The sequence below is a fragment of the Cylas formicarius genome, unplaced genomic scaffold (assembly GCF_029955315.1).
Source record: "Cylas formicarius isolate icCylForm1 unplaced genomic scaffold, icCylForm1.1 PGA_scaffold_6__28_contigs__length_40554024, whole genome shotgun sequence".
Taxonomy (NCBI): domain Eukaryota; kingdom Metazoa; phylum Arthropoda; class Insecta; order Coleoptera; family Brentidae; genus Cylas; species Cylas formicarius.
This window is the reverse complement of record NW_026844347.1, coordinates 36,651,136-36,670,409: the sequence shown is the minus strand read 5'-3', so window position 1 is coordinate 36,670,409 and position 19,274 is coordinate 36,651,136. Positions and strand designations below refer to the sequence as shown.

The following is a 19,274-nucleotide window of genomic DNA, read 5'->3' as shown; positions in this document are numbered from 1 at the left end:
TACAGAGGAAGAAAAGGGGAACTTGCCGAGTTGCACAGATCGCACATTCTGTGGAAAGGGGAAAATTTTAAAATATTCGTACGCGGCGTAGAAAGGTAAAAGGTTTGATCTACTCTTGAGGTAACCCTGGAAACACCAAAGTTCAGTTTTGATAAGGGGCCCGGATCAACAACTTGATTATGAATACCGCCGAGCGACTATCACGGCGAGAACTTACTTTGCGCACGTTATGCCTATACGAAGCGAAGTATTGCAGATTACAGATTGTAATTTAGATCTAACAAATGCGTAGTACAGAGTCTTTAAAGTTTTTAAATTTGTTAAGTCTCATTACATTTGGTGGGATTTAACGACAAATTATTATGGACACATCAGTTTTCAATACGCTTTACTCAGTCCTGACAGTCCTGAATACTATCAATTTTGCAGAACAACTTTAAATCGTCAGCGTATAACGAGCAATTAACATCCGCACTTTCGACAATGCTATTAATAAAAATATTAAATGGAAGGGGGCCTAAATTGCTGCCTTGAGGAGCACCGGATGTTGCGACATATTCTACAAACTTGAGTCCACCAAATATAACAAACTGGCGCCGATCTTTTAGATATGATGAAAAAAAAATGATCGGAGGTTATCATTTAATTAGAAATAAGTATCCCATGATCAAGTCTGTCAAACGCCTTCGAAAAATCGGAATAGGCAACATCAGTTTGAGATCGCAAGTCTATATTTTCGGCGAAGATGTCAGCAAAAGCATTGAAAATGTCAATAGGACTATCTAATAATTTATCATTGTAGACCATCCTATCTGAAATGTTAGTTGAACCCTTTTTATTATCAATGAAACGCCAAAATTTATTTGTATCAGTTTTCATTTCACACTCAGCAGAGAGTGCATACAATTTATAAGAAATATTAAGGTCCGATTTAATTTTGGCCCTTAATAGCTTAAATAGAAAAATTTCATTTATTACAGCAGGCTTATATGAGGAACATTTGTCTTTTTCCCATAGAGCATGATTTAATGATATATCAGAATAATGACTGCCAGGTAGTTTCAAACAATTAGAACATTGCTCGATTTGGGATATGCAAGATTTAAAATTATTCGAGCCGGACGTCTTCCCTACCCATAGCCTAGTTATTGTTTTACCTGCAAATTGGCGGATGACGTCTGCGCCGACATATTGACGTGTAAAACCGCGTAGTCGGCGATGGGCAACGATTCTAGTACCGAGTGCGCAGTCGAAGTCTTGCCGGTGCCTATCGGACCCGTCAAGAGCACCGCGTGGCCATTTTCTAACAGGGCGTCCACTACGTACTTGTATCGGACTGTGTCGATAGTTGGCACTTGGATTTTGTAGAACGGCCACGTTGGATCGTAGCTCCAGCCTGGATAAAAAGAGTAAAGAGTAAAAACTGTCCAGTTCGAGATTGGGATTTATCAGGTATGGTCTGTTCATAGATATAAGAAAGTGACTAATTGCTTTTGAATGGGATTATCCAAGGGCGGTCATTAACACACAATGCAACAAGATTATTACCTAAAGTTTCGGAATTTAAATTCAGGTAAAATTGTGATCCGTAATAGAAAATAATGTTATACTTACCTGTGTTTAATATTCTTTGGTTAGGTATACTACTTAGTTTAAGTTTATTAGTAATCATTCTTATTTCGTGTGTAATACAGCGTGTGTTGAATCGTGTGCGAATTATGCAAAATATGTGCGAGTCTAGTGTATCTCAGGAGATGCTCCCGTCCGAATAGAAAACACAATTCTATTGAGACTATGGAAAGTTATAACCAATGTTTATTTGACTCTCATTGAACGTGGAGCTAGCAAGCAAGCATCTTTAGAAGAAATGGCCGAAAATTCCAACATCAACTGTATGGAAAATTGTGAATAATCCCATTTCAGCGAGGAAAAAAAGAAGCGATGCTGACATTTTGCGCGAGTGTAGGTGAAAGTGATCAAGATATAATACGGAGGAATACGAGGAACGAAGCGTGCCTACATTAGATATCTTAATTAGGAGGCTTGAGAAAGATGAAACCGGTGTTAAATGTGTTAATACCTTATGGAAGTGTATTCAACACATGGGTTTTAGATTAAAAAAAATGACAAAAGGCAAGTTTTAACGGAATCTTTTAGAATTCGGAAATGGCGACTGGAATATCCGGAAAAAAGTAGGATTTACAGAGAACAACAAAGGCCAATTATTTACTTGAATGAAACCTGGTTCGATACTTATGATACCCCGGAAAAGGATTGGGTTGACTCAACTGATAAGTGTAAAACAAACGCGCCATCAAAAAGAGGTAAAAGAATAACTATTTTGCACGATGATAATAATAATTGATTTTCTACAAAGATTGCCCCTACAAAAGGGTCTGTGATAATTATGCAAAAAATCTAGGGCATATAGTTTTAAGGCTTCCACTTTGCCACTGTATATTTAATCCCATTGAACATGTTTGGCAGCAACTGAAATTTGCCATTCGCTGTAACAATGTTTTTCCCCGTGTTAACTCCAATGTCTTCAAACTTATAAAAACCGTAGTTTTTAATATCCCTCCACAAAGTTGGGCAAATTCTGCTAAACATATAGAAAAAGCAGAAAAATCGTATATCCATATTGCAAATAATATAGAACCAATATTAATTAGAACAGGCGATGATAGCGATAGTGATACTGATATATTATGTGAATAATTTTAAGTAATTTAAGTAGGTAATAAAAATAATTTGTAATTTTGTTGTAGATTTAAACATAAGTACATACATAATTAAATAGTTATTGTTTAGTATCTTTCATAACAAAACCCCAAATAATTAAATTCTAAGCAAAGTACGGACCTGTTCGGTCATATTTCATTCTTACAGCTTGCCCGGGTCTTTCCTTAATTCGTATCAGTTAGTCACTTTCATATATCTATGAACAGACTTTACTTACCATATCCTAGTTTGTCTTCCCAGAGGCTGAACGCATTCTTCTGGACGTCCACGTAATACTCGTAAACGGTGTCCTTTATGGGAAATACTCCCTCCTTTTCCCTTATGAGGGTGTCGAATTTCGCCCGGCCTGTTTCGTCCGTGGTGCAACATATCGACCAGATCATACAAAACAGGAACCAATTTTTCACAGATTCCTCAAAACGGCCCTGTAAAGTACACGGAACGTGGCTAACTGAATATGCTTCTATTGTTAATTAGTAGTTTAGTGTAACGCTTTCAGTGGTTTTAATGGTATAGGTGGAGTTCCTTCGCTTTTGTGTTTTATGTTACGTTTGTTTGTTGGCGCTAACTTCGTCAGCAGAATTTGCCAGGTTCTCTTTCGTAGTAAACACGTTGAGCATCTTGCATAAGGCCGACACCAGGTTCAGTTCGCCGCATTCGATTGGTTCGGCGCAGTTGGCTCGCTTAAAATCCAGAACCGGGTTTAGATGGGTGTCGAAGTGGCGCATTATAAGGTCCTGGTACAGTGTGCCCTTTGACGTTTGCGTAGCGATCCAAGATTGCACGTACGGCCGCCATCCCCAATCCTTGTAATCGTTGTATACCATCCCGCACCTGACGTAACGACCGGACAGAGAAAAAGGTCACAACCAAACTCTGTTATTGCAGCATCACATCCTAGCATTCGTACCATCGATAAATATCGTCACAATTATTGAGATACGGTGGCCCCTCTGTAAACCGACCCCTGTCTAATTCGGTACCCCTTATAATCTGACATCGTCTATTACGTATTCGCTAATGTATAATTGAACAAGTTACCACTTGTACGTACACTATTGTGCTCGACGCGTGTGCTATTGTTTTGTTTCTGATTGCTTAGTTTGAATTTGACTACATGCGAGAGGATAGCGGTGCGGCCAAGCGTGTGTTCTTTGTTTACTGTTTATTCATTGTCTATTACGTATACGTACCTAGTAATGTAGTCACGAGCTCAGAAGAGAAAGCACAAAACACTGACATTAAAGAAAAATGTGAATACGGCGTAGGCGTACAATTTGTGACATTGAAAAAACCACGAGAAGATTAAACAATTCGTGTCAACTACCGACTGGGGGCCAGGTAAGAGACAGACACGCATGCGCCCATTTCGGGACCCATGTTGGCCATGAATGCTAAATATTTTTATAAGGAAATAATAAAAAAGATGATTTTGTGGCTAGCAGACGTTTCAAAAGTCGTTATGGCATACGTTTAATGACTATTATAGGAGAGAAAGTTTCTAATGATGCCACCCGCACCATTTAAATTGAGATTTTTGCAAAATGTGAAAGATTTCAATTTTAACCCGTCACAGGATGCAGACGAATCAGGGCTTTTTTGGTGTGTGATACGTAACAAAACCAGACCAGTATATATATATATATATATATATATATATATATATATATATATATATATATATATATATATATATATATATATACACACTGGCCTGCAAAATGTTTGTCGCACTACCGGGGGTCCGCTGTATTACTCTCGTTTTGTATCTCTATACTTGATTTAAAGTTTGAATGCCAGTAAAATGATTTGGAAACACGCCAGTTGTTACCTGCTGACAGTTGCCGGAGAGGCGACCGACAAGTCTCCGACTTCAAATAGTAGCGAAACCTGCTCGGGCATCGTGATTCGTTCGCTGTTGATCAGCGTTAACACCTGAAATCGGTCATGGTTTGAGTAAATATAATAAACTCCAACAAAATAAAATTTGCATTCCGGGCTTATTATAAATTAATAGAATCGAATTACCGAACTGACTGAGGGTCACCATTACATTCAGGTCAATAAAATGCTATAAAAATTGAAGGACGTCGATGGTCGTGATTTCAAATCTGTATTTAAATTGAACAGGTCCAGATAGAATCGTTCAATGCGGTTAAAATATTTTACTTTGGTTAATTATCTATATAGGTGGTTTCCACTATACGTACTGACCGACAAAATAAATTTAACATTTTCCAAAATAAAGTAGGGGTTATTGGACGTGATATAAAGAACAACAATTTACGCTGTTGTTTAAGTTAAAAAAACTTACAACTTCTATTGAACATTCATTGGCACCTAAGGAATTTTTGTTTTACAATTTGAGCTTTTAAAATAGGTATCTTTAAGTAATAGGCGCTGTTCTTTTCTAAAATTTTAATGCAATTGCAATTTTTTTATATTTGTTATTCTGATAACTACTCAGGTAACTTTTACCTTTTGATTCTTGGGTATGCTAGATAGCTGGTTAATTTTTTGCATAATCCAAAGTGTTTTAATTGACAACCATATCCTCAAAATAGTCGCAGCCGAAGTATTGGATAAAGATATTGATAAATCATATTGCTTATTGAATACATTTAAAAATCATCAATAATTTTAGCTGTGAAAACGATTGGGCACACGTTTTTATTAACCTTTCATGATTCGTGAAAATCGCCGTATGCGATTTTCCGAGTAAGAGGACCGCAATGATTTATTTAAAATAATTGAGAACTTTTAAACAATAGGTTTGACTCTTTGATTGATTAAAATGCAACTGAACCTTTTAAGACGAGTCACTGTAAATGTTAATAGATCGTAATCGTAACAAATCGTAATTATTCTCTATCGAGGAAAATTCGTTCTCCACGGAAACCCTTTGCCGGCCTCTCTCCCGCGCTGCTCCGAACGCCCCGATACAATTTAGACAAATGAACATTTGGATAAATACGGCCGTCTCTTTGTTGCTTGCAGAGCTGGGACCGCGTTCTAATTCATAGCTATTCGTGCGTCTATTAGAGTACAGGGTGGGCACTTTATTAGGGACCTGTATCTTTTCTCAGGAACTACTGATTTTGGAAAAAAAAGTTTATACAGCAATTATTTATTTTTTATATATACAGGGTGTCCGATAAGTGCTGGACCGACAATAATTTTTAAATTTTAAATGGAACATCCTATATATTTTGATATTTTTAGAATCCTTGCCAAAAATTAAGGTAAGTTTTATAAAAACTACTTATTCGAATTTAGTGTAATTTACACAGAAATATATATGGATATACTACATTTTGAGAATGTACCAGAATCCTCTACCCGTCAGCCGCGTTGTAGTTAGATGTTAAAAAAACTAGCCTCAGAAATTGTTTAAATTTACCCGTGCGATATCTAGGGGGACCGGGACTATGACGTAAGATGCCATATTTTAATGGACATGCATTTCGCTGATAACGCCTTGCGTCATATAATTTGGACCCATGAGTCGTCTTTTCATACAAAAGCCCCAATTTTGAATCGGAAAAACACACATGAGTGATGAAAATAAGAAAAGGGTGTTGGAAATAAAACGACAAGGTTATAGGGCCAATTTTCCTTAATGAGCAAAGACACAGGCCCCTAATAAAGTGTCCATCCTGTACGTTGTTTGGCCGGGTCTTACTTTATTGTCGTCCATGACGCTGTTCATATTCTCGATCCACACCGCGTCAACTGGTCCATCGAACAGAATCCATTTCTCTTCGGGAGTGTCCGCAGAGCACGCCTTTCTCATGGTAGCGCTTATCACCCCGTCCAACCACTCGTTCGTGCTCAGATTGTATTCCCCGTAGAGCTCGCCGAGATTCAACGATTTCGGATTTATCGGATATACCTTGGGGGGGGCGAATACGAAATCACCCGACGTTTCGTCCACGTTAACGACTTTTTACCCGCACTTCGTTGAACCCATGCTTGTTTTGTCGACTCAGTTTTCCCACGCAACCGCGTAGCGATTGCCACGTGACACTTTTCGCGGTGCCCGTTTTTCCCAGCACCATGACCGCGTGACGCGAATTTTTCGTCTCGTACAGTTGAATGACCTGCAACGTTTGCGCTATAATAATAAACAACGTTGCAAGTATTCTCAAAATTTCTTTCGTATGACGTTTGTAAGCACCATCCGACAACGCCGCCATCTTTCATTGGTTTACTCCCTCTTACTGCGAATTTAATGATAATAATAATAATAATAATAATAATAATAATAATAATAATAATAATAATAAATTGCCTTTATTAAAATACAACAAAAAGAATATATCACAATAGAGTTGAACAGGAAAAAAAAAAAAGCTAGCAAATATAAGTAAGTTCCTTAAATCCACCTAAATTCACAATTTGACAATTTTAAACAAATCAAAGGGGGAGAAAAGTAAAAAAGAAAGAATGAAAAAAAATAGACACTGGAAAAAGCAAGGGCAATTTTCGAAAACGACTAAAAGGAAATAAAAGAAAAACAATAAGCAAAAAAATAAATGAATAAAAAATTAAGCTCTTTTAATTTCTTTTTCAATGTAGTTTAGATGAACAACTAATAATATCCGGTTGAAGTGAATTGTAAGTTTTAATAGTGAAAGAGCTCTGAAACGCAGCCGCGTTATATGATCAAATTACGTACTGTACCTCAGGCAGAGATTTTGAAATTTTTGTAAGCTTTATTGGTCTTTTCATCTTAGGGCCGGCCAATATACAACGTCCGCATATCCCAATAGAGAGACCATAAGAGAGTCACTTAAGTCTTATCTCAGTAGTCTTTACATACATGTAAAGTACTTTCAGTTTCTCGTAATTTTTTAAATTGTAAGCGAAATCACACTATTCGAATTGAGCGCATAAAATTCTCAAAAAGTGATGTGATATATTTTAAATCTGGCACATTATCTGAAATATTTCGACATTCGAATTGATTTGACTAACGAAACTTAGGTGTTTGGTTAGTCAGGAATCTGTAATTTCGTCTGTTCCGCTATTTGTCGATAAGCTGCGAAACTGAGAGGTTTGGTTAGTTAGGAATTTTGTAATTTGGTTTCTGCTGCCATCTGTCGAAACTGTAACGTTGATTTTTCAAGATCTCTCACGGGGAAGAACTAAACAGTCCTTACTACTGGTTTTTTACGTAACGCAGAGAAACCGAATTTTAGTTTTGTTCAAAAATGAGATAACATGCTCAGTACTGATCCTAATTAAGTAAAGTCAAACCAAAACTTATCTTTCTCTGCAGTAATTAATAGAGAAGAATAGAGGTTTTTTGGGTTGGGTAAATTGTCTCACCTTGGTCAAAGCGATCGGGATCGGTTGCAAATTATTCTCTACCATGTATTCCGTCAACGCCGTATTTATGTCCATGTAGTCGACCGCCGGTATTTGCACCCCCGGGAAAATGTCCGACATGATTCCGTTGAACAATGGTAGATCGTCCGACGTGAATCTAATTGGGCCATTTAAAAAAAGTTGAAAAATTAAGTTTCGGTTGTAATTGTTTTTTTTAGATATACATTTTTAAAAAATGACCAAAAAATGTAATATTCATAGAAAAGTTACCTTTTTCCCTTATAAAAAATGTTTTTTTTTTTTTGAGAAAAACGTCTATTGCATTTTTTTAATAAGAAATTCCTCTTTTTAGAGTTTTTCAAATATCGAAAAAGTTGAAAGTATGCTGCTCGTCAGTTTAAATTTTGAAAAAAAATCTGCAAAACTTTCCCCATTTTCGCTTACTTTTGCGGATATTGATTTAGGTACTAACAACAAGTAAATACGTACCATATCGCGTTTTTCCACAGTAAAAAGTAACTGCCACATTAATTATTAAGAACTATGTTAAGACTGACAAAATTATAGCTAAATTTTTTTTTGTGTACGTTTGGCTTTATGGTCCATTTTTGGGCGGTATTGTCTAATAAATGATGAAGTGTGATACAGTATTTTTACAGAATGACGAGCTCTTCCGAAACGTTAAATAAAAAATGCAGTTCTGTATTTAAAATAAATATAAACTGGTTATAATATGACCAAAAATATAGTGCATTTATTGTTTTGACGTTTTAAGTATTTTACAGTACCTTAACTGCAGACCTTCGCAGGACCGTGGTAAATCCCGTCCCAACAGATGTTTATTCTGCATTAAGCTTCTGATGGACCGTAACGAATATTAGTAAAAATTTGAAATTTTTATTTGAAACGTAAATGGTTCGTTTTAAAATAGATTAAGCATTGATGCTGCGAGTTATTTTCGAATAATTAAAATCGATTAATTATAAGTTTGAACATATAATCATTTTTGTCTTGCGTGCCTGTCGATTAACAACATTCTTCTTCTTATGGTTTTGTTCCTTCTATATAGTTCTTGTAAACAGCAGCTTTTTTTAAGACTATAGATTAGATTCGCGGTAGATAAAGGTACGTTATGAGAATAAGAAGGTTCCTGTTTTTTAACAATTTACAATGAAGCAAATGTTCCCCGGTTAGAAGAAGACATGGAAAACAACGCAGAATTTCACGAAGAAGTGGAAATGGCAGTCGAACCTAATGACAATTTAGAAGACGAACTACCTCAGCAAATAAAAAAAACGGATTAATTTGCCTTCGTACTTTAAACAAATTGTTTTGAGTGTTTGCAATTTTATAAGAAAATTTAGTAATAGTACCATAAACGTAATTCAGCAAGAGGTACCTAAAATATCAGTACAAAGTTGATCTAACTGTGAAAAACGAGTAACAAGACAAGAAACTATTTATCCAGAACGATTAATGGCGGAGTTGATCATTGAACTAGCGATAGGGACGATTTTTTAAGTGACTGTTACTTTATAATTATTATATTTAATAATTTGTATATTAATAATGATACTATGCGGAAATGTAATAAAATGGAACGTCATAAATTGTTACTTTGTAAAATTTTTTTTATGTTCACGTTTTAAGAATTACTCGGCGTTAGTGTTAGTGTAGGTAGGTAAATTCCTAGGCCGGTCCTGGAATGGTTATGGGTAAGGGGCTGCGGTTTTGCCGTAATAAACAGTGGGCAAAGTTAATCACGGGGTCGATTGTAAAAGCACTATATTTCTGGTCGAAGTATATATGTCAATGAAATTATTAAAAAAAAATGCAAAACTATGTCGATTTTTAAATTTTACTTCCTACCTCGCCACGTTCATATCGCGCATTGCCAAATAGATCACTTGGTCCTCCGGAATCGTGGGCATTTGACGTCTTTTGCGCCCGGCGTATCTGAGAAGCGCCACCATCGACCTCAGACCAAAGTCGTAATGATCCTGTTTGCTCAGTTGCTGGACCGCCAGCTGGTACAGGGTGAACACCTTCAATAGAACTTATTTTTGAAGATAACGCAGGGCGTACGTTACGCAACTAACGAGCTGATTAAAATTAATAAACATGTCAACATAGATCAGGTACCCAAAAGTATTCACTGAGAAAATTGCAAAAGGATAATTTGATAATAACGATTTGATCAAAATTAAATATGATTTTACAAAATAAATGAGAACTAAATGTTCAGATTTTCACGAAATTATATATTTTTACATGAAAATTGTATCGACAACACCGTGTCTTTATCAAATGTAATATTTACAAACTACCTGCTACTATATATACGGATTATCGTCCAAGGCGACTCAGTACATACGTTGGAATTAGAAGTTTTTGTGTTTTATGATTATTTGTAAATAAATTGTTACATGAAAACCAAGATTGAGCCTTCAGCTCAACGCCATACGTTAGCTCATCTAATCTGATGGGACTAATGCATAAGGGGAAATCGTTTATGTTAATAATGAATAAAAGGGGCCCTAGGACAGATCCTTGAGGAACTCCATGTTTTAGCAAGCAATACATTTGAATGTCTCATTTTGTTAATCTCCGTGGCTTCCAATAAATTTAATTTTCTACTTTTTGTGCCTGTATGTAAAATATCAAAATTATTGTCAAAAATGTGTTTTTCTGTGTTAAAGTGTGTAGCATAATTAGAATCCAGACTATTGTTTTTAAACGCTCTTTTATGTTCGTTAATGCGTTTCTTGAAGGATCTACCTGTTTGTCCAATATAAATTCTAAGACAAGATCTGCATTTCAACCTGTAGACACCTGATTTTTGGGATTTTGGATATTTCGTTTTATTGTTTTTTAAAAATTTTCCTATTGCGTTATTCTGAAAGCAATTTTTAAACCACATTTTGACAAATGTTTTGAAACTTTTTCGCTAGGTCCTCCTATGTATGTAATTGTTTTAAATTGTTCGTGTTCTGTATTAGGTTTCGGATAAATAGAGTTTACTGTTGTCTGGGTTTGTTTTTTATTTATAATTTTATCTATAATGGACGGATTGTAGCCGTTGTTCAGTGCAATTTGTCTCATGACATTAAGTTCTTTGTTGTAATTTTCTATTGAAAGTGGCGTATTAAGAAGTCTGTGTATAAAAGAGTGTGTGTATAAGGGTGATTTGAGCTGTTATGTATGACTGTGTCCATGTGTGAAGGTCTATGATATATATATAACATACCAAACATCTTACGAATAAGGAAATCTTTTTGCTTACATTTTTAGTATAAAATAATTTTTGCCACATTTCATTTTATTTATTTTTTTAAATATAATTAAATATAAATCAATAATATATAATAATAATAAACTGAAAAATATGTATTTAAAACTTCATTAGTACCAACAAATTTTTATTTCAATTTTAATTTTCTATTATCAAAACAAATTAATTATATATAAAAACATTATATTCGACAGTTTAGTCACGAGCGGAGCGCAGCGGAGCGAGTGTCTAAAAAAACATACCATACATCTTACGAATAAGGAAATCTTTTTACTTCTATTTTTAATACAAAATAATTTTTGCCACATTTCATTTTATTTATTTTTTTTAAATATAATAAATAATATATAATAATAATAAACTCAAAAATATGTATTTAAAACTTCAATAGTACCAAAAAAAATTTATTTCAATCTTAATTTTCATTTACCAAAACAAATTATTATATTCAACATAAAAATATTATATTCAACAATTCAGTCACGAGCGGAGCGCAGCGGAGCGAGTGTCTAAAAAAACATATGCTTAAAATATATTTAATTTATGGATATTTCCATTTACATCTCATTTTCAGTTTTATTTAATTTCATTAAATATAAAATAATTAAATATAAAAATATTATTTCAAACAGTTTAATCACGACCGGAGCGCAGTAGAGTGAGTATTTAAAAAAAAAGATAAATTGATTGTTTATATAAAAATATAATTTCTTTGTAAAAATAATCTATTTATGAAAGTGTTCTCTCTATGAAGACGGTCCATATACAAAGACGGTCTGTATACGAAGGCGGCCCGTATACAGAGGCGATCTATATATGGAGGCGGTCTGTATATGGAGCCGGTCTGTATAAGGAAGCGGTATGTATATGGAGGCGGTCTGTATATGGAGGCGGTCTGTATATGGAGGCGGTCCGTATATGGAGGCGGTCTGTATATGGAGGCGGTCTGTACGCCACTAAGAAGTGCCTGTGTCGTTGCGAGGTTCTTCGGTAGATTATTAAACCAAAATTTATTTTCAGTTCAATAGATTTTATTGTTTATTTCCCAAGCTTCGACCTGTTTGCATTCCAAGGCCTTGAGGAATTTAAATCTAATTGATTTTGTTAATCTCCATGACTTCGTATAAATTTAATTTTCTACTTTTTGTGGCTGTATGTAAAATATCAAATTGTCGTCAAAAATGTGTTGACTATTGATTATGGACTATTGTTTTTAAAGGCTCTTTTATGTAGGTTAATGCGTTTCTTGGAGGATCTACCTGTTTCGTTTCATTGTTTTTTAAAAATTTTCCTATTCTGTTGTTAATTCTGAAACCTATTTTTAGTGACAAAGACAAGTATTTTTTAACAATTATGAATCCACAACCGCCGAAATTATATTCTTTAGTTAAATTACATAAACAAGATATGTCCATTAGACTAGTCGTGTCTTATGTAACAGCTCCGGCAGTTAAACTCTCAACAAAATTATTAAATATTTTAAAGTTCCACACAGATTTGAAACCAAAATTTGCAATAAAAAATTCTTTTGAATTAAAAATTAAAGATATCAAAATCATTCACTCTTAACACGATTTTGAGTGGTTGTGTAATATACTGACGACGAGTTGCGGTTGGAGTTTTATTTTTCAAAAAGTATACTTGAAGCATATTACTTTTTTCACGGATGCTCAGTTCGCGAAAAACTATTATATCAATGTTGTTTACTACTGTTTTATTTGTCCGTCAGGGCAGTCTTTGGGATTATATGAAAATTGCCTATTTTGGCTGATTTGTTGATTGGACTAAAATATAAACTGTGTTACGTCATTGTAGTCGGAATAAGATATTCTATTAAATACATATATCATAGACAGGGTGTTCCATTTAAAACAATATGATGTAGGCATGTACGTCAGAAAATTGATAGTGTTTTGTTTTATACGTCACTTGGAAAGAAACTTGCCCACTAACACTATATTTCGTTTTTTTTTTTTTTTGGTTTAGCTTGATATCTCTAAAAGCAAAAAAGTTACAGCCCATTAAAATGTTATTACTTATACCGGTCGTACCTTCTTCGCTAACACTTTAGTGTTCTGAAACCCGTCGCTGAACAATATATTTTCGGCTATGATGGCGCTGTCCGGTACCATCATCGATATCGGACGAAACATCGACTTCAAATTATCCGGAAGTTCGGTCCTGCCCGCGTATCCTGGATTCATGGTGATGAAAATACCTACGCCCGGTTTTAGATGGATTTCGCGACCTAAAATCGACGTTAAACCAATTTAAATACTCCGTCGTAATGCCGACAAACGTATCCGGTTTTACATTCGAACACGAACAAGCGTTGGTGTTGCGAGAGCGCCTGCAGAATGCTGAGGATCTGTTGGGCCACCACCGACAGCACTTCGATGTTGATCCGGTTGAATTCGTCGAAACAGCCCCACGCGCCGGTCTGCGCGAGGCCGGCAAAACACTTTCCCATACTCTAAAAAAGTGACGTCAGTTGTTTCGAGCGTTTCCTCAACTGCGATGAAATTTTGCAAAATCTGGCAACGCCGGTTGATAGTCTGCCAATCGTCGTCGCACTGAGAGCTAAGTTGGTAAAGGCATTTTTACAAACGATAAGTGACGTTAATATTGATATGATGTTATATAGAAACGTTAAACATGCTAAATAAATTTACATAGAAGGCTCTGAAAGGCTATTTTTCAAAGTCATGTGATTTGCAGATTAATTTGATTTCAGTGTTATATAAATGTTTGAAGATGTTTGTGATTCTGTTATAAGCTGCTAAGGTAATTGCGAATGAATTTGTTTTGCTTTATTTTTGTTTTTATTTTATATAATATAAAATAAAAATTTTAATTGTCGAATTTTGACAGGTCGACATTTTTTTTAAATTGAGTACGCCGCATTTGAATGATGATTTCGAATATATGAGTTGTTAGGGGTTATTTTTTAACAGATTTTGAAATATTGCGCATTTTATCTAACATTGGATGTAAGGAACTCAATAACTATTGTTTCAATAATCAAACTAGCCATGAAAACTAAATTAATTACTTTGTTTTTCCATTTAGCAAAAGAATTTATTTGTTATATGATTTTCTATTGTGTAGTATTGGCAATAATTTTGACATTTTCAGTTAAATATATTTTTAATTATTTATTATTACTTAATACTCACTAAAATATTGTCTTTAGTGTTATTAATTTATTTCACTAAAGATGTTCGAAACGATTGCCATTCATCTGCATGTATACACGTTTGTGTAGGTTTTCGATACACCTTGGTAGTAGTTCTGTTGTCCCAAATTTTTAATTTTAATTAATTTTTTTTTAATTTAATTTAATTAATTTAATTTTAATTTATAACCCTGTATTTGGACTTAAAGATTCTATTGTCAAATGAAAAACGCATCTGCCAAGCATGCACAGAGGGTTGTGGCCAGTTAAGAGAGCTTGCGAATTGTGCTTGCACACTGACCACAGGGCTTTTGGGTAATTTGTTTCTTTATAAAACACTGAATTGTATTTCAAGTGTGTAAAACGTCCTAAAGAGGACGTAACAACTAACATCAAGTGGAAAAACATTGTTTTAAATAGAATTTTGCTCGCTAATGATATCATTACATAATTTTCCAATTTACTATATCAGTTCTTCAATAGCGTAAAACTATAGTTTAAAATAAGGTTGAACGTGACTCATTTCAACAAACTTGTGTTTATATGAACGATAAGGTGGCCAAAAAAGAATTTCTTTTTTCTTTTGGACAAGAATTCATCTTAAACTGGATTCTTCCTGCGTCGGTTGTTGTTGAGTCGAACTGAAGAAGCCGGCAGGATGATTGGCGAAACGTCACCAAGTTCGATTCATCAACAACCAACGCAGAAAATTTGTAAATAGTATTACAGTGGCCATCATGTTTACATTTTTTAATTCATTAATTAATTTTTAAGCAATTGTTTCCTAAAACTAATTTCTCTAACGACTCAACCGTCACTTTCGGTACAACGAATATCATTTCGCCATTAAACAAGACTTATTACCTTATAGTCCAACCCTTCCGAGCAATTATTGACAATGACCCACATCCCCATCGCTTTGCCGAGGTCCTTGACGGTTTCCGTTTTGCCCGTACCGGCCGGTCCCTTGGGGCTGCCGCCCCTATACAGGTGGAGCGCTGTGGTCAGTGTGATGTAACACCTAGAAAACCGAAAATAAAGATTTCCTCAAACGCGTCCGACCGGCCAATCACCTATCGGTCAGCGGCGTGATCACCAATCGGCCAGAGTTGCCGTTGTACTCGTAGCCGTAGCTGAAAGACGTGTTGGTTTGTCTGATGGTGCAATCGTCCATCTCCCTGTCCCAGTAGAAACGGAGCTGGGAGAACCATTCGAAAGCGTTCGTGTCCCTGCAATCTTATAACCAGCGAGCGTTAAATTTTGGAAGTTGAAGAACGATTGATACTGTCATCAATAGCTTAAGCTGTACTTAACATGAATAAATACTGGCCTAACAAATGGAGTGGAAATGCAATTCAGTTTATATTGGGACAGTCTGGTAAGGTTGAGGTAGTCAGCGGTGTTAATGCAATGCATAGACAGATAGAGAAGACCTTGGGTTCAGATACACTGTGTTTCTTTTAATGACTTTTTTTAGTGTGTAGTGTAGGATCGTGGGATCCATGGGCAAATACAAATTTAATGAGTACTCTCACATGTGTAAGAATTGGATTGGAGATAAAAGCCAAAAGCAGGAGACCAAAACATTATCCACATTTTCATCACGAGCGTAAATAATGACATCTACCCAGGAACGAAGTAAGGTGGACCACTCAAAAGAGACATTGAAATGGTCACACTGATGAGAAGGTCACGTTGGTCTCGGTCTCGGGTCACACCGGTATCCGGGGCAATGAGGCAGCGGACGCCTTAGCCAAAGAGGGCTCCTCGCATAGGCATATAGGGCCAGAGCCCCGTTTGGGGATCGCCCCGTATGTGAGGCGGGGAGCTCTCGAAGCCTGGGCGAGAGACCGGGTCGCGGGGGGCTGGAGAGTTGCTCCAGGAATGAGGCAGGCGAGGCTTATGATGGATGGGCCCGCCCTTCCTCGGACCAGGGAGCTGCTTAGACTGACCAGAAGGGAGTGTAGAACACTAACAGGGGCCTATACAGGACATTGCAGGCTTAGGAGGCATCTTTGCTTGCTAGGCATTGGAGACGACGTGGAGTGTAGGTGGTGTAGGTGCATGGAAGGGGAGGAGACCCCGTATCATCTGCTCACTGAGTGCCCCGCCTTGACATGGGCAAGATTGGGAGTCTTCGGAACGGCCCTGTATTGGGCTAAAGGAGTTGCTGACCTTCTATAGGAGGGCCGGCATTCTGGACGCCCTCTAGAGAGGCCTGGGGGCACAACGGGCCCATCTGGTGGCCTAAGTGCTTGGACGCCCGCGAGGGCGCCCCCCTTAATACCAATAATAATAATACCAATGGTCACACTGATTTGCACAGACTTTGAACGCTCTTAAACCCATAAATATAAAGAGCTGGTAGAACATACAACGCAGAAATTCTTTCAAAAAATGAATACTAGAGCAAATTGAGTTCAAGCCATCAAAATCAGGATACGACAGTACGAACATTTTCAACTCAAACGAGTACAAGATAGATAAAAGAGGCGTCATTTTCAGAAAATAGCTAAGTGTCTAAGAAATATTAGAGACTGGACCTATTGATTGAAACACAAGCCTCAAAGCATGTTCGTCGTCATCCCTTTCTAGGTCCCGGTTTATGTCCGCCATGTCTTCGAGATAGTTGTTTAAGTGAAATGCACAATGTAATAGAATGTTGTTCTTATAAAAATGCATAGAACACATTCGAGGCGTCTCCAGAAAAGTGCAGTCAAAACTCACTTGCTTTGTATAGTTTATCGATAACATCTCGCGAATGAATCTCTATCGTGATCAGAGCGTTCGCCTTCAGCCTCTGCAGTTTCGTGAGCTCTTTTCTGCTTAGCTCTGATAACCTCGCCAAGACTTGGTTCTGTTTCCTACGTAGTCGTTTCAGCGGTTTCTTGCTCTCCGTGATTTTAGCGTGAACCAATGCTCGGGTACAGTCCGTCGTCCATTGTATCTAAACCGAGACAAAAATTGGTGGGGATCTTTTTATAGAAAAGTTATTCAAGTGTATGGATACTGTGACGTCACTTGTTAGGTACCAGACATTGAAGAAACACTAACGATAACATTCGATCTTTGAATTATATTTTTGACGCAATGGCTTTCGTCATACCATAACAATACTTAAATAATTTCTTTCTTCTGCGATCGAACTGCCATCTGCCAAAACTAACGAAAAGTAGCAAGTGACGTAAAAACGAATCAGACATTTTGAAATATTTTAGCGTTAACTTTCGTCGTTTTGTATATGGAAATTAGCCCGTCAAATGAAACATTTAGTATTTCTTTGTTAAATTAGGCATTCATAGCTTTTATTTGAAAATATCATCGACGGACAAGACTCCATCAAATTTCCTTCCCATATATATAACGCGCACATTTTGCGCAACCCAACCGAAATTTTTCACACGTTTTTTTTACAACACAATATATTTTTGTAATGCAATTTGGAATTATGCTTATCTTAGTGGTGAAATTTGACAATTTATCGCTACCTCAGGCAGAGTCATTTTTTATCTTATAGGAAACAATATGTTAGCCTAATGTGCCTTGCGTTCAATTTATCTTGAGAACATTTTAATTGGCTGTAACTTTTTTTCTTTTTAGAGATATCAAGGTAAAGAAAAATATAAAATGTAGGGTTAGTAGCCAAATTTTTTTTTGCAATTGACAAAAACAAAAAAACCATCAATTTTCTGACATATAAGCCCACATAATATTTTTTTAAATGGACCGCCATGATATATATGTTTAATAGAATATCTTATTCCGATTACAATGATGTAGCACAAAAATTTTTATATAATTATATAATTTCTAAGAGTGCCCTGACTGACTGATAAAAATATGTTTATGTTTGACATATTTTTGAATTATTGTCCAAGTGATTAATCTTTAAATGGTTATTAATGGCGATTAATCCATTCAGTTTTGAAAGAATATAATATAATAACAAGAATATAACGCATTTAAATTTCAAAAAACTCAAAAACGAAGTTAACTATGTCAAAGGAGGATGCAGTTTTGTTTGGATTTTTTAAATAGGCACAATATTTTTTTGATAAAACATTTTATGGACTGATGAAAGTTCGTTTACTACAAAAAAGGGTTGTAATAGACAAAATATACGATATTGGTCTTTAAATAATCCTTGACAAATACACGAAATAAAAACCCACGGGAACCAATCAATTGATGTATGGTGTGGTGTCATAGATGGACATATTTTGGGTCCGATATTTATAGATCAAGAGTTAACTGGAGATCATTATTTGCAACTCTTGGAACACCGAATAGAACAATATATAGAAGATTTACCCCTAAATATATCAGCGCTGATTATATGGCAGCAAGACGGTGCTCCTCCTCCTCACAATGTTGTGCACGTTAAAAATTTTCTTAAAACGGAATTTCCCAGGGGTTGCATAGGGAACGACGGAACTATGGACACGTAAAAAATCACGTGCACAGAACTCTTTGTAATAACGTCGTGAAACTTCGACAAAGGATTTCAGAGGCAATCAGTCAGTTAAGAGACAATTCGGAAACGTTGCTAAATGCAAGGGATCGTACAATTTGAGTGTGTTTTTGTTCTACTTGATTATTGTTATTTATTTATTTTCGCACATGATTCTTCCCGGTATTTAAACACGCATCCATCGGTTTTGGATCAGATGGAACGTTATTTCCCTAAAACACTTAGCACAGCTAACTCCAATCGCCACCCATGTCTCTTCTTGC

At 35.9% G+C, this 19,274-nt stretch overlaps 1 protein-coding gene across 11 annotated transcripts in view; it reads right to left on the bottom strand.

Annotated features, from left to right (window-relative positions):
* LOC132703300 (dynein axonemal heavy chain 2) overlaps window positions 1–19,274 on the bottom strand; it is an 88,343-nt gene that overhangs the window by 31,883 nt on the left and 37,186 nt on the right. For 10 of the 11 annotated variants that reach the window (XR_009619054.1, XM_060672471.1, XM_060672472.1 and 7 more), the window contains 13 exons: window positions 17,268–17,487; window positions 15,614–15,776; window positions 15,405–15,561; window positions 13,679–13,838; window positions 13,417–13,613; window positions 9,943–10,118; window positions 8,074–8,230; window positions 6,693–6,842; window positions 6,425–6,634; window positions 4,574–4,677; window positions 3,312–3,576; window positions 2,960–3,167; window positions 1,158–1,396 (listed from right to left, as the gene is read on the bottom strand). Coding sequence is in view for 10 of the 11 variants with exons in the window: in XM_060672471.1 (XP_060528454.1) it covers window positions 1,158–1,396; window positions 2,960–3,167; window positions 3,312–3,576; window positions 4,574–4,677; window positions 6,425–6,634; window positions 6,693–6,842; window positions 8,074–8,230; window positions 9,943–10,118; window positions 13,417–13,613; window positions 13,679–13,838; window positions 15,405–15,561; window positions 15,614–15,776; window positions 17,268–17,487 (2,406 nt within the window). In the remaining variant the exon portion in view is untranslated. The remainder of the gene's footprint in view (window positions 1–1,157; window positions 1,397–2,959; window positions 3,168–3,311; window positions 3,577–4,573; window positions 4,678–6,424; window positions 6,635–6,692; window positions 6,843–8,073; window positions 8,231–9,942; window positions 10,119–13,416; window positions 13,614–13,678; window positions 13,839–15,404; window positions 15,562–15,613; window positions 15,777–17,267; window positions 17,488–19,274) is intronic. The other variant, XM_060672463.1, reaches the window with a different exon arrangement.